The sequence below is a fragment of the Oryctolagus cuniculus genome, chromosome 2 (genome assembly GCF_964237555.1).
Source record: "Oryctolagus cuniculus chromosome 2, mOryCun1.1, whole genome shotgun sequence".
Taxonomy (NCBI): domain Eukaryota; kingdom Metazoa; phylum Chordata; class Mammalia; order Lagomorpha; family Leporidae; genus Oryctolagus; species Oryctolagus cuniculus.
This window is the reverse complement of record NC_091433.1, coordinates 86,760,834-86,776,198: the sequence shown is the minus strand read 5'-3', so window position 1 is coordinate 86,776,198 and position 15,365 is coordinate 86,760,834. Positions and strand designations below refer to the sequence as shown.

Below are 15,365 nucleotides of genomic sequence, written 5' to 3'. Positions count from 1 at the left end.
AACAATGGGAGAAGTAAAGACAGTGGAAAAAAAATCAGTTAGTTAAATTGTTTGTTTTTACAGCTGGCCTAAAGAATAGTGAGGGAAGCCAATAAAACTAAGTGATGAGAATTACATGTCAGAGTTTTCTGGGGCTTTTGATTATCTGTTGCTTGCCAAGTTTTACTACCACAGAGAGGACAACATGGGCAAGAGTAGGAAAGAGCAAACCTGACTGGGGCATTTCATGTGCTGTCACATAGACATGTGCTGGCTTCATAGACCCGCAAAATGACTTCAAGCCTGAACCCCATTTTCCTAACAACTTTGCATCAGCACAAGAGACATATGCATGTCCAATACTAATAGTCAGGAGTGTGCACGCCTGAGAAATCCGAGGGGCTGCTTCTCACGGCATCGTCCCTCAGGCTGGCCAGCTGGTACACGGAAGGCACTACGTTGCACTTGTGTCTTGTCCTTGTCACGTCATTCACAGAAGTTGAGATTCCCACTGTCTGTCTTTCCAAATCCCATCTCCTGAGGGCTTTCTGGAACAGTCTATCAGTTCTTGTTGACTTCGTCCCCCTCTGACTTTCTTCCAAAACCATCATGGCAGCAGTTGAAGGAATGTTGTTTCATTTGGCCGTTGATTCACTTTTACGAATTCTCCTTGTTTACCCAACTAGATTGCATGGGGGTTGAGACACTCTTTCTATGTCTACAAAAGCATCACACACAATGCCTACTTAGCACACAGGGGGTACCCAGTGCAAACCTGTTTGCCAACTATGCTCAAAGGCAAACAAAAAATATCTGCACTTCTATTTCTAGTCTGAGGTTATTTTGTTGTTGAAAATAGTGAGGAACAATGAGAATCAGAGAAATTAGTGAGTTCTCTTTTTTCAACCAGTTCTTTGTCTTCTCCTGTAAGCAAGCAGTATCATCTCACCACATTGCATTACACCTTGGACGGGCAAGGAAGGGCAGAAGCTACCTCTCCTCTTAGAGAGTTCATGCACAAACTGGTGGCACCCTTGGTGGCTCAGACATTTGACACCTGCCCTGCTTGTGGGGAAGGTACAGTAGAATCTCCATTAACCAGACCCAGTAGTCCAGAATCCTCAGTTCAATGGAAGCATGATTCTTCATGCATTAAGGGAAAGAGGTTAAGTTATGCAAAAATCAAGATCAAGTAAAGAATTATTTGACAACCCATATCCTTGGACAGCTCTATAGTTACTCAGCCCCATTTCATACGCTTATAAGAATTGACAATTACAATAGTAAGGAACATTTAATAAGTGCTTCCTGGGGAGCAGGTAGCAAACAGTGTACTTTTTTGTACCCCTTTGATGACAGCTCCCTGTTGTCCCCACTTCGGAAAGTCTCACAACCACCACTCTGCTATGTGCTTCTATGCGTTCTCTTTGAGATTCTGCACGAGTGAGCTCATGTAATTTGTCTTTCTGTGTCTGGCTTACTTCACTTAGTATAATGTTCTCCAGGTTCATTTGCAAGTGGCAGAATTTCCTTCTTTGAAAAGGGTGAATAGTAGTCCTGTGTGTGTGTGTGTGTGTATCACATTTTCTTAACAATTCATCTTTTCTCTGGCACTGAGGTTGCTTCTATAATTTGTTGATGGTGACTAGGACTTCACCGAACATGGCAGTGCAGAAATATTTGAGGTGCTGACTTCATTTCCTTTGGATAAATACTCCGAAGCGGGATTGCTGGATCTTGTGTGTTTTATTTTGAATGTTTTGAGGAACGTTCATACTGTTTTCCATAAATGGCTGTACTGCTAGAGTACTTTAAACAACTCTTCTCATTCAATCATTATAAAAAACATCTACAAAGTATGCATTACAGTATGCAGTATCAGAACATAATGGTTATGCTTTACCGGTAATATAATATTTACCTTTAGACAATCACTATTCTTAATCACTACAGTTCTTCCTTGTATATTATACCTACTAAACTGAAATGTTGCCAATATATTATACAGCTATTTTCATTAAAGTTTGGAGTTATAGAAATTTTGGGTTGACTGTTTAAAATCAGCTAAACTGATCATTCTCCATCTAAAAACCTAATAGAGATTTTAATATAGCAAAGAGCTGAAGGAAAAAAAAACAGAAGAGGAGTAATTCATTGACTGTATTTTGCAGATGCAAAAACTCAGGCAATGTCATCACCAATTTAGTTGCAAAAGGGAATGGAAAAGCCATTTAGGAAGAGCTGAAACCAGTCCTAAGCTACATTTCTAAGGCACCTGCAAGATTGTCAGAGAGCAAATTGGGTATACAGCATTTGGTTATTATGAGTATAGATGATCTGAGTGGTGATGAGATGGTATATTTCCTTAGCTTAATGATACAGGGGCAAGTACATAGGCATTCAGTTTGGTGAGGAGCAATTCCATTGGTCAGTATGGGAGCTGAGAAAGCAAATATTCTGGTCTAAGTTTTATTGCCAAGTGATTCTCAGGAAACCATAGGGATCCAGGTGCTCTGAGGCTCTTACCTGGTGGCCAGGCTGCTCCAGCTAATGATGTTTGAGTGCCCCTTTGATACAGGATGCTGCATTGCTGGAGTGGAAGAAATGTCCTTTAAGTTGCTTTTCATGACCATTTTTCCTGTACCTGCAATATGATTGCAACCTTAGTGAGTCAGCATGATAGCTCTTCACAAAGGATTTGGGACAATTCCCCAGTGACTGAGACATTTCTAGCCCCTTGAAGAGGGGAAGGCTGGGGACCCTTAGCTATAGACGACTCCTAAGATGATGAATTGCAGCAAGCTCTCCAGTGTCTTTTTACAGAATTAGAGTAAGTGAGGATTTCAGTTCCAAAGGGTATGCTTAAAATAACTTCCTGCTGAACCACTGTGGAACCTTTTTGTCCTAGCACCCTTCCCACGTCACCCAGGAAAACAGCACCTGAGGAGCCCTCGCTCCTCTAAGAGGGTCTAGAGCCACTGTGGCACTTTTGCAAAGCATCTGTTCATGAGGCTCCTCTCACTTCTTGGAGGCTGCCCACTGCAATTCGTTCCTCTTGGACATGGCCATTGTGCCTTTACTTTCCTTCTAAGGCTTCCTTTCGCTTTTGAAGAATTAGGATCTTACAAGGGACGGCTGTCAAGAGTTTTGGGAATTTCTAGATCAGAAATAACACAATAGCAAGTAACTTTCTCTTCTGCAAAATGGGCACAATGCCATGCCTTTGAAGGGTGATTACAAAGGTAAATGCAGGCATCTTTGAAATCAGCAGGTTACATGAACAATGTAAAGCTGCTTTAAGATGGAAAAAAAAGTGACACATGAATCATTTGCAAGAGTCTTCATGCACCCATATGTTGTCCTCTATCATGCCATTCTTAGCCTGGCATCCAAAATCAACCCAGGAAGCTTTTTCAACACTCTGGGATGTTGTTAATAAACAATAGCATTGTGGGAATGGGCCTAGGAGTTAAGATGCCCTCATGCTTCTCTGGAGTGTCTAGGGTTGATTCCTGACTCCAGCTCTTGACTCCAACTTCCTGCTAATGCGGACCCTAGGAGGCAGTGGTGATGGCTCGAGTAATTAGGTCCCTGCCTCCTGTGGGAGGCCTGGAATGAATTCCCAGCTCTTGGTTTCTGCCTATAGCCTCACTCATGGCTGTTATGAGCATTTGTGGAGTGAACCAGTAGATGAGAGCACTCATTCTCTCCCTCCTTCCCTCTCTCTCTCTCTCTCTCTCTGTGTGTGTGTCTGTCTCTGTCTCTGTCTCTTATGTTAAGTAAATAGAATTTTTAAAGAATTGGTACGGGTACTGTGATTTCAAAGAAGTCATCTTCTAAATAATGCCCTGCAGGTGAAATGCTGTGGTTCACTCTTTAAAGTCCCTACACTGTTAGCCGGCTTGAACCTGACTGCTAGGTGGTCACAGATGGAAAGGCGATCTGAGAAGAAGTTACCAAGGAGATGGACAAAGTCCCCTGCCCACCCAAGTGGAGAAAGGAGACATGACCTTTCCCTCCTGTCTCCACAAGAACACCACTCTGCACTTAGACCCGTCAGAATGGGTGGAGTGCCCATGTGAGACAAGTCTTTAAACCCAGCTATCCCCTCATTTGGAACAATGGCAGACATCAGAAGCCACAGAAACGGCTTGGTATCCCTCTTCTTTTGATGTAATTCTTTCTGGATCATTCTAATCCACAGAGTCAAAACACACTTGTGGGAGAAGAGGCACATTCTTTGGAGTGCGATTATTCGGCTTAAACCGGCAGTCATTGCATCACACAGGTGCGCTGAGAGCCAGGTTTGGGATAAGACTGCTCCCTGCCTGTAATCCCCAGAAGCCTTCACTTACACATGGAGTCCTGAGGGGGTTTTCGGCTTGATTGATGCTTCCTTATTTTGCGGTTACATTTTGCCCTGGAGGAAATGGCTTGGGAAGAGCACCTCTGAGGTAGCATCTGAGCGAGGACTGGTAGTGTTACCAACTGTCAGTCTTTTAAGGCTAGCCGATTTAGCACACGTGATAGAAGCTGAGCTATGGAATGCAGAAGACGACATGCCCGAACGGGCTGAGGAACCATAGAACTTTCGGGAAGTCTCTGCTTTTCTCAAAGCCTAACAACATTTCTCTAGCCAACAACAATTGCCAGCTATTAACAAAAGGGGGAGCAAGGATAAGTAAGTGGGCGAGTGCTTTGTGTGAATCTTTCAACATTTTTGCTAAAGCTTTCACCATCCCCCTGGTATCATTCTAAATAAAACCTCCTCTGAAAACATAGTAATATTTTTTATAATTTTGGAAGTTTTCATAATTATGGAAGTATGTGCCTCTATGTTAAATTTGGAAAGAGAAGCCTTTGCAGGAATTGATGAAGCTTCTGGCAAGGTATGGATTACCCATAGATCTAAAAAGAAATGGCTCAAAAAATATCTTTCAGTTCCTTTCAACTCTCAGTTCTGTAATTCTCATGACCTTCCATAAAGGAACAATGACATGCTTTTTTCTACCAGGTTGCAAGACAGGGCACAACCATACACAGATATCCAGTACTCCCATCCTCATGTCCGTTGTTCTAATCCTGCAGTTGACTGTGGCTATTGATGATCTCCAGTCTTTAGCAGCAGAAGCTCTGAGTCTACTGTCACCTTTCCTGCCAATGTCAATGCTGCTTCAAATATTTATGGGGGAAAAACAAAGACTATACAGGAAGGCAAAGTCCTTTCCTCAACATGGTAGATAAGCAACCTTCTCTGATTCAGTCTAAGACACTTTGGTCACTTTAGTTATCTTTTCACTTATTTCATAGCTGACAGTATGCAAGTAATTATGTTTTCAAGTTTTAGGCAAGGAAAAGTGGAATGGATTTCTAACACTCTAGCTAGACTGTCTATGTGTTGCCATGGCTCACTATGACTTCCCTAGAGAGAAACTAGAGAATAGTTCTGGATAAAGGGTTAGGTACCAAAAAAGACATGGCACGTGAGACCCGGGAAGGGCTAAAGTTCCTCTGTACATGGCCAATAGTGTGGTTCTCTTTCTCTTTCTCTCAAGAAGTGATTCTCTTGACAACCACAAGCCTACATTCAGGGCCTACATGATGGGATCACTTATTCTGGCAAGCCTCATATACGATTTCCATATGGATAGAAATGACTCCACTTTTTTTCATCTCCCTCAAGAAATCCTATTATGGTTTGAATGCGTGAAAATAACACCTACATTATTTAGATAATCCTGAATCTGCTGTATTCACCGAATAGCAGAATTGTTGTAATGATTTAGAAAATTTAGTAATTTACCAGTCATCATAGCACACCTGAACATAAATTCTGGCTCAGAACCACTACTCTCAGGAGCTGAAAAGGCAACAGGGCAGCAGCTCAAGCCCATGCTTTGGTCCTGCAAAAGTAGGGTGACCATCTGTCCATCTATTCGTTGGTTATATATCCATTCACAAGCTGAAATTCAGGAAAATTCGGAGAGCTATGAAAAATAGCACAGCTTGGCATGAGAAGATATCAGAGCCAGGGAAACTAGGTAGGGAGCTGTGGTGGTCACTGGGGTAAGGAGCAAGGATGGAGCCAAGGTGGAAATGGTGCTACGGACTGGAGATAATGGACAGCCACGGTCAGCTGCAGGGTTAGAAGGATGAGTGCAACTGCCATGAATACGGGAGTACCAGGCCTATCTATGTACATGGCCTTTGTGGACTTAGAACCAAGTTCCTTCCCTTTTATTGGAATTTGACACACATGTGGTCCTTGATCCTGGAGTTAGAGAAGAAGAGTTGTGTGGGAACAGCCTCTACTTTCTTTCCAACCAAAGGCTGCTGGGATAGAAGCAGGGCTGTGAACAGACTTCACTGCTGCTTAGGGAGCCCAAGTGGGGAAGATGAGCTGGTAGACTCAACAGAGTAGTAACAAGGGGTCTTAAAAAGAGTTCAAGGACTTGTAGACAATGAAAAACAATAACAGCAAAACACTATATACATGGGATTTCTAAATTTTTTTTGCACCAAAGAATGGTTAAATTTCAGTTTCCCATGAAGTATTTGATGTACTGTCATATGCTTCAACCTTGCAGGTTTGGAATTCTCTTCGTTAGGGGGCATTGGCTGAGGTGACTTGTTTTGCAAAGGGGTTAATGGGTGTTTATGAAAAATGGACCCAGGTTACGCCTAAAGAAAATTGTGAGGCAGAGTAACTGCGTGTTTAGAGACACACTGAAACCATGGCTTCTCCTTGCTTCCTGTCCCTGACCCCTTTTACTCTCTCTGTGCAATTCCCTTTTCAGAATGCTGCTGTCCTCCAGGTGTGCTCTCCTGCAGAGTGGTGGCATTGCAATGAAGACTCCTTGGGGGTGGGGCTGAGGAGGATTTGGACACCCCTTTCCCAAGGGCCATTTTCAAGTTGGCTGTTTCCTCTCCTGGATGTACAGAGACTTCTCTTGCTCCTACTCACCCTGGTTGGGAGCATTGCTCTAATATTGTAGGTAACAAGAGGTAGCAGTGAGCTGCACAGTGTAGTTGGGATGGGGACCCTTCTTGCCCAGTAACTTAGCTCCAATCCCAATGGAAATAAAAATGCAGAAAAAAAAACCAGCTGCCCCTCCTACTCTGAACACTAGCCATATCTGAGTTCATGCTTTGAACCCGAAAGCTGTCGGGCAATGGGTCAAAATGGGTTAATAATTTGCTAGAACGTCTCTTCCAATTCCTACTTTATCTGCAGTTCATTGACGGGAAAAGAAATAATGAGATTCTTTGAGTCTCTGCTCCCATGGGTAATAGGATGATTAACATATATGGAAAACTCAACGATTTGCCAGGCACTAGCCTTCATGCTTTTTGTTATAATATTGTTAATTCTTTATGTACTAAGTCTTTTTCAACCCTCTGCTATCTGCAAGATTATTATTGATATCTCAGAGAAATCTGAAGCACATTGAGAACCTAATTTGCTTAAAGTCAAACTGCTAGGAAGTGGCCAGTCTGGAACCCATGTCCTCAACCACCTTGAAATCTCTCTGTCATATCAGGTGGTGAACTTAAATGGACAACCACAAGGGAAGCTCTTCTTTAGAAAAAATGGAAGCAATCAAAGAATGAAGGAGTAGACATCCTGGAGCATCAGAAGTGGAAAAGGTTTCCAAGATGATGAAGGCTTTCCATTTTGGAGACAATTACACTGAGAGCCCAAAAGAACACCACCTTCTACACCAGGACTAAGCACTGAAACGGCTGGGATCGCGATTCGAGTCTTCTCCACTCCCATCGGATGCGCTCAGGAGGGAGAAATTGGCGAGATGAAGAAAAGTAAGGAGACCAACAAAAATTGAATTATTTGAGGGAGCAGACAGGGGATACCCTTCCTTTACTTCTGACACCGTGAACTAATTCAAAGTCAGGAAATTTTCTACCTTGTCATTTGTCGAAAAGTTCCTAAGCCCTTTTTTAAAGATAGTACTTTAGTGGTTTTTCAAAATCTTATTGTGACCTTTACATCTTTAGGGCCAAGCAGCCCCCTCGTATAAGGATGTTGCTTGGCTTGAATAAGCTCCAGAAACTTAAAGATTCACACTCCAGTCCTCACCCTGGTCGCCTGACTCCAAGCATTCTGTGGCACTCTGCTGCCATCGTCTGGCAGGTCGGTGTCAGCGACAGCGGACTCATTCATGGCCTGTTTATTTTTAGTTTTGACAGGCAGAGTTAGTGAGAGAGACAAAGGTCTTCCTTCCGTTGGTTCACCCCCTAAATGGCCGCCACGGCCGGCATGCTGCACTGATCTGAAGCCAGGAGCCAGGTGCTTCCTCTTGGTCTCCCATGCAGGTGCAGGGACCAAGCACTTGGGCCACCCTCTACTGCATGGCCTGTTTGAGAACCTCAGCTGCACTGATAGGGCAGCCTAGACTTGGCAGTGATGATTAAGGCTCGGGATGCATCAGGAAGAAGTAATGATTCCATCTCGAGAGGAATGAAAAGATTCTCTGGAGTGTGATAACTGGGTTGAAGCGGAGAAATCAGATTGTGAATTGAAAGCCTCGCTGAGTTGTTTTCCAGTTACTATAAAATACCGGTCATAGAAATGAGTATAATTTGGCTTATCCACAAATAAGAAGGCAGAGCTTTTATTTTTATTCTAAATCAACTTCCTGCTTTAAATACTTATTTGATCACACTTATTTATAAAACCACACTTACAGAATAATAGAAGATGACGACTCATTTTTATACTTTGGTTTTTGCTGGATGACTGACAGCTGCTCTGTGCATTTGCGTCATGTATCGGCAGAATGTTTGGCTACTGCCAAATGAATGAAATGGCCACTGCGCAGAACCAGGCTGATCTCCTTTAAGAAACACTGGTCTTCAGACTAAAGCATTGAGCTGGAAACCCCACAGACAGTAGGTGCAGTTTCTTGCCACGCCTGCCATTGTCCTGGTCTCCCCAGAGGAGCTGGGAAGATCCTGCGAATGCCAGGGAAGGCTCACAGCAGAGACCTCGGCTGTGTGTGCGGAGTGGCTGCCCGAGAGCGTCTGTGTGTCTGCTCCTCAGTGGATCGGCAAAAGCAGCAGACATCATGCCAATCCCCACGAGGCCACTGACACCCTCTGGAGATGATCCTACAGCCACGGAGCAGACCCTGCGCGTTCACTGAGAACACGAATTCGCTGACCCTTGGGAAGAGCAGTGCATGCTACTGACCGCTTCTACTTTTTCAGCTCCAGCTGCGCCCTGGACGAGTGAGCTCCAGGACACAGGCTCTCCCTCCCTGCAGCTCCCAGTCCAGGTGTATGAGGCTGTCCCTGTGAGGCATTTCTCACCCCTTCCCCCCAAAAGTCCACATGGCAGAGGCTCAATTCTGCGTTAGCACAGCTGAGAAGGTGTCCTCCCTCCACACAGTCCTTATGCAAAGGGGAGGCTCTGTCCACACACAAGTTAACACAGTCTAAACGCTAATCTCCCTCCCTCCTGCACAGGTTCCTGAAGCTGATTCCACAGTGGGGGGAGACAAAGAAAGAAGGCTAGAAACTTCCACCATGGCCAGTGCATGCTGCAAAAAACAGCTGTGTCACGTTAAGGGAGATTGGCCACTGACCCACCCACCCCTTGTATAGGAGCAGTGACTTGGAGACAGTTTGCCTAGCAGGAGAGGCTGGCCTTAAGATCATTCTGTCCAGCTCTCTGCTGTGGCCTGGGAAAGCAATAGAAGATGGCTCAAGTCCTTGGGCCCCTGCACCTGCATAGAAGACCTGAGGGAAGCTCCTGGCTACTATTTCAGATCAGTGAGATCAGTGTAGCTTTCACCGTTGCAGCCATCTGGAGAGTGAACCAGCAGATGGAAGACCTCTCTCTCTCTCTCTCTCTGCAACTCTGCCTTTCAAATAAACAAATCTTTTTTTTTTTTTTTTTTAAGGATCATTCTGAAGCTCTGCCTAATGGCTTTACTTGGAACAGAGGGTGGAGAAATCAAGGCCAGCGGTGTTCTTGACAACAGTGGTGATTTTTTGGCAAGCAATTCAGCGAAGGCTGGTAGTCCCATGAGGATGACGAGGTAAACCTCGGCCAGAACTTGTTACAGTGAACCAGGCAAAGAGACAGTGACTAAGCGCCCGTTCAGTGTCAGAACAAACCTCAAAGATTGGTCTCAAAAAATCTCTCCTGCCAAGCGGCACACATATCATTAGGCATGAGTGTGGAGCAGCAGACGTCTCAGAAAATTGTCAAAAATAGTCATCAGTGGCTGGTTCCTGTAGCCTAAGAGCTGGGAGCGGTGACAACAGAGGCACAGAGCGTAGCAGAGATCAGGGGAAGAGACTATTGAAAACCCACTGTCATCCCAGTGGCTGTCCAAATAAATTCGGTCTGGCTGTGAGTTCGTCCCCTGTCTCCTCTCTGCTCGGCACCTGTTTTTTCTGTACCTTTGGTACCCTGTGTGAGACGGCGCCGATCTGCGCTCTTTTCCTTACAAGACTTAGCAGACAACATCCCCAGAGCAGCCACTGTAAAAGTGTTCAAAGGTGCGAAGTCTGATTAAAGAAGAAAGGCGTGGTGACAGCCTCTCTTCAAAGAGAGAATATCAATAGGCAGATAAAATGCTAAATAGAATTCTGGGGTTGAAAAACACACTAAATGAAGTTACTTATTCATTAGAAAGGTGAATGGATTGAATGCATCCCCCCACCAACTCATGTGTACCCAGAACCTGAACGTGTGACAACTGTGATCTTCATTGTGTACTCTCTGGTTTGTTATGGCTCTAACCCTTAGTGTGATTGTATTTGGAGAAAAATGACTTTACAGAAGTTACTAAAGTTAAATGAGAAAATGAGGTGCCAAGGGCAGGGCCATTGTTTGACATACTTGAAGAGGGACTGGAGTATGCTACTGCCCTGTCTTCTTTCTCTGACACAACAAAAGGTGGCCAACTGCAAGCCTCATCTGTCCGTGTTATTTTCCTGTGGACGTTGTAACAAATTAACCACAAACGTGGCTGTTTAAAACAGTATTTCTTTATTCTCTTACAGTTTGGGAGGTCAGAGGCTTGAAATGGTTTTCATTGAGCTAACATCAGCGTATTGGTAGGATTGCTATGAGGAAGAATCATTTTCCTTGAATTTTGCAGTTTTTAAATGCTCGCTGTGCTCCTTGGCTTGAGGTCGCTTCTTCCACACTCAGAGAAAGGCATAGCATTTCTGTCTCTGACTGTTATCCTACACTATCGTAACATGTGTATAGTTTTTTTGGTTATGAATATCATTAATGTATATAGTTACGTCGCTCTCTGCCTCTTCTTTATAAAGACTCTGGTGATAGCATATGGCCCCCACCTGGAAAATCCAGGATGATCCCATTTCAAGGGCCTTAATTTAATCATAGCTGCACCATTCCTTTTGCCATATAAGATAACATTCACATATTCCAAGGATTAGGATACAGGTATCTTCAGAGGCTATTATTCAACCTAATAACTTCACATATCAAAGATCTCAATGAATTCCAAGTAGAATAAATGCAAAGAAATCCAGACCCAGAAACATTATAGTGACAATTCAGAAAGCAAAGACAAGAAGAAATTCTTGGATAAAGAGAAAAAAGAAACATTTTCATTAGAAAAAATGGGGACCAGAATACAGTGGGGTGACATATGGAGTGCGGAAATAAAGTGTCAGCCAATAATTCTGTATTCAGAAAAAATGATTTTAAAAAATAAGGACAAGGGCTGGTGCTGTGGCGCAGCAGGTTAACACCCTGGCCTGAAGTGCCGGCATCCAATATGGGCGCCGGTTTGAGACCCGGCTACTCTATTCCGGTCCAGCTCTCTGCTATGGCCTGGGAGGACAGCGGAGGATGGCCCGGGTCCTTGAGCCCCTACACCCACATGGGAGACCCAGAAGAAGCTCCTGGCTCCTGGCTTCGGATCGGCACAGCTCCGGCCATTGCAGCCACTTGGGAAGTGAACCAGCGGATGGAAGACCTCTTTCTCTCTCTCTCTCTCTCTCTCTCTCTCTCTCTGCCTCTTCTCTCTCTGTGTAGCTCTGACTTTCAAATAAATAAATAAATCTTTAAAAAAAAGAAATGAAAATAAATAAAATAGAAACATTAAATAAAATAAGGACAAGATACCAAGAAGAATTGGTGTAGGAAAGACCTCAGAATGTTTGTCCTTGCATAAAAAGAGAAAACTGGCTTAAATTCATAGAATTATTATTTTGGGGGAGACTCTGAAATCTAACCAGCAGCAACTCAGGAGCTATTTAATCAAGAAAAATGAATACATTTTAGTAAGAACAGCAATGTCAATGCTGTGTTAAATCACACTAGTCCCATATCCAGCTCACCAACTGATCAGTCACTGAAAACTATCCCATCTTCTCAGTACTGGAGGGAGCATGTACATTTGTGCAGAGCAGAACTGCAATTCTCTCCAAGATTCCTTTGAAAAAAGTCATCATTGGACTTGTCTTGTGGCTCCATGAATGACACTATTTGAGTGACTTGTCTTTTCCTTTTTTTTTTTTTTAAGATTCATTTATTTATTTGTGAGGCAGAGTTATAGACAGAGAGAGGGAAAGACAGAGAGAAAGGTCCCCCAACCACGACACTCCCCAAATGGCTACAATGGCCAGAGCTGGACTGATTCAAAACCAGGAGCCAGGAGCTTCTTCTGGGTCTCCCACACAGGTGCAGGGGCCCAAGCAATTGAGTTATTTTCTACTACTTTCCCAGGACATAGCAGAGAGCTGGATGTGAAGTGGAGCAGCTGGGGCTCAAACTGATGTCCATATGGGATGCTGGCACTGCAGGCGGCTTTACCTGCTATGCCACAGCGCTGGCCCTGACTTGTCTTTTTCAATCCCACTTGAACTTACCCGCTATGAAAAGCCTCTCTCCAGGAGTATAATGCAATGTTTTAATATCACAGCCACCTCAGGCAATGGCTAACAGTGCAATTGATGGACTAAATGCAGACTTACAGGGAAAACTGAAGAATGGGATGTCTACAGGAACTTTGCAAAGCTCTGTAATAGTCCTGAGATCTATGTGGCGACGCGCATGCCCAGAACCGCACACAGCTGTGTGAAAGCTTAGGAAGCCTGAGCAGGCCGTAAGCGTTCTCATTTGACTGATCTTAAAGTTTTGTGCAGGCAGGAAGTGAAGGCTAAAGCACAGTTGTATGGCTTGCTTCGATATTGAGGAAATGCCTTAACACAAACACAGAAATCCATGAGAAAAACTGAGAAACATTGGCTCCAGGTATTTAATATGATCACTCTCCAATTGTAAGCTGACTATGAAACTAACGGACTATCCAGTAGCCACAAATTACAAAGATTCAGACTTCACGAGATTAGTCAGAAAATCATTAATCAAACTGATATAACTACAATGAGTGGTAATAGCAAAGAGCACCCTGGGGAGGAGGTGGAGGAATCTGATTTCCATAAATGCCACATTCTAATATTTACAATGTCTGTTTTTCGACAAAATGTTATAAGGCAAAGAAATAAGGAGGAAAGTAAGTGTAACCCATACAAAGGAGAAAAGATATAATAGATACTGTCCCTAATGAAACTCAGAGATTGAACTTACTGGTAGAGACTCTAAGTCAGCTATCTAAAATATGTTCAAAGATCTAAAGGAAACTGTGTTTAAAAAAAATACTAAAGAGACCAAGAGAATGATGTCTAACAAAATAGAGAATATACAATGGGGTGTCTGTTATAAACTATAAACAGGAACAATAGAAATCTTGGAGGTTAAAAGTATTATACATGAAATAAAAAACCCACTATAGCAACTCAAGAGCAGATTTGACCGTGCAGAAGAAAGTATCAGAGAACTGAAATATAATATAATAATACAATATATACAATAAATATAATATATAATATATAAGCATATATTATATAAATATATTAATATATTAATACACAATTTATATAATATAAATATATAATGTATAATATATAATAAATATGTATTGTATATAATATAGAATATAATGTATAATATAATAATAATATAATATCTCAGAGAAGAAAAAATAGAGCAGAGTCTAACAGATGACTGGGATTACTGGTGTATAATCAAAGGTACTGACAGAGATATAATGAACGTCTCAGAAGGAGAGGAGAAAAAGAAGGGCGTGGAAAGAATATTTTAGGAAATAATTGCCCAAAACTTCCTTAAATTAGATGGAAAAATACTAACCTACACAACTATGAATAGCACAAACCTGAAAGTAGGTGAAATACCAAGGGATCCAGCAGTCCACACACTTCATAATAATACTGGTATAATCCAAAGACAGTCTTCAAAGCAGCAAGAGAGAAGTGACTCACTGTATACACAGGGTCCTCAATAAGACTTACAGTTGATTCGTCATCAGAATCAATAGAAGCCAGAGAAAAATGGAACAGCATAGTTATAGTGTTGAATGAAAAATAACTGTTAATGAGGAATTCAATAGCTAGCGTGATAGTCCTCCACACATGAAGGATAAATTAGAGACATTTTCAGATCAACGAGAACTTAGAGAGTTTTTGCTAGCAAAGAAGCCCTGCAATAAATACTGTTGGGAGTTCATGAGGTTGAAATTAAAGGTCATAAGGCAGTCACTCAGACCCACATGAAGAAAAAACAAATACTGGCTAACATATTTATGTGGGTAAATGCAACAGAAAAAAATATATATATACACACTTTGGCTTAGTAGTTAAGATTTCTGGGTCCCACGCTGAAGTGCCCCAGTTCAGTTCCTGGCTCCGGCTCCTGACTCCAGTTTCCTTCCTGTGCTGAGCCTGGGAGGCAGCAGTGATAACTCAAGTCATTGGGCTCCTGCCACTCACATGGGGGACCTGAATCGAGTTTCTGAGTCCTGACTGCAGCCCCAATCCAGCTCAGCTTCAGTCAGTGTAGGTGTTTGAGGAGTGACCCAGCAGATGGGAACTGTCTCTTTGCATCTCTCTGTTGTTCAAATAAAGACTACATTAACCACATTTAAGAGAATCCATAATTTTGTTTCTTTTTAGCTGGTTTATTCTATCTGACTAAAAGATGAATGTATAGAGCAATAATTATAGCTCTATGTTGATGGACACACATATATGAACATATAATTTGTGACAGTAACAGCATAAAAGGTGAGAACAGGACTACATAAGAACAGTATTTTAGTACGGTATTGAAATTAATTTGTTATTAATTCAAACTAGATGTTACAGATTATGATGTCAATAGAAAACTGTAGGTGAATCACCAAGAAAATTAGTGAAAAGTATATAGTAAAAGAAAGGCAAGTAAACTCAAATCAAGCAGAAAGTAGGAAACTATAAAAGTTAAATTATAAATAAACTAATTAAAAATAAATATGAATAAA

The 15,365-nt window shown here is 42.5% G+C and overlaps 1 protein-coding gene and 1 long non-coding RNA gene across 4 annotated transcripts in view; one reads left to right on the top strand and one right to left on the bottom strand.

Moving 5' to 3' along the window:
- The window catches only part of LOC108175898 (uncharacterized), a 59,816-nt gene extending 48,574 nt beyond the window's left edge, over positions 1-11,242 (top strand). Inside the window, exons 3-4 of the long non-coding RNA XR_007914709.2 lie at positions 7,521-7,797; positions 9,900-11,242. This is a non-coding gene — a long non-coding RNA (uncharacterized lncRNA). The remainder of the gene's footprint in view (positions 1-7,520; positions 7,798-9,899) is intronic.
- KCNU1 (potassium calcium-activated channel subfamily U member 1) overlaps positions 1-15,365 on the bottom strand; it is a 143,515-nt gene that overhangs the window by 65,737 nt on the left and 62,413 nt on the right. For all 3 annotated transcript variants that reach the window (XM_070068546.1, XM_070068544.1, XM_070068545.1), the window contains exon 19: positions 2,506-2,623. In XM_070068546.1, the coding sequence (XP_069924647.1) occupies positions 2,506-2,623 (118 nt within the window). The remainder of the gene's footprint in view (positions 1-2,505; positions 2,624-15,365) is intronic.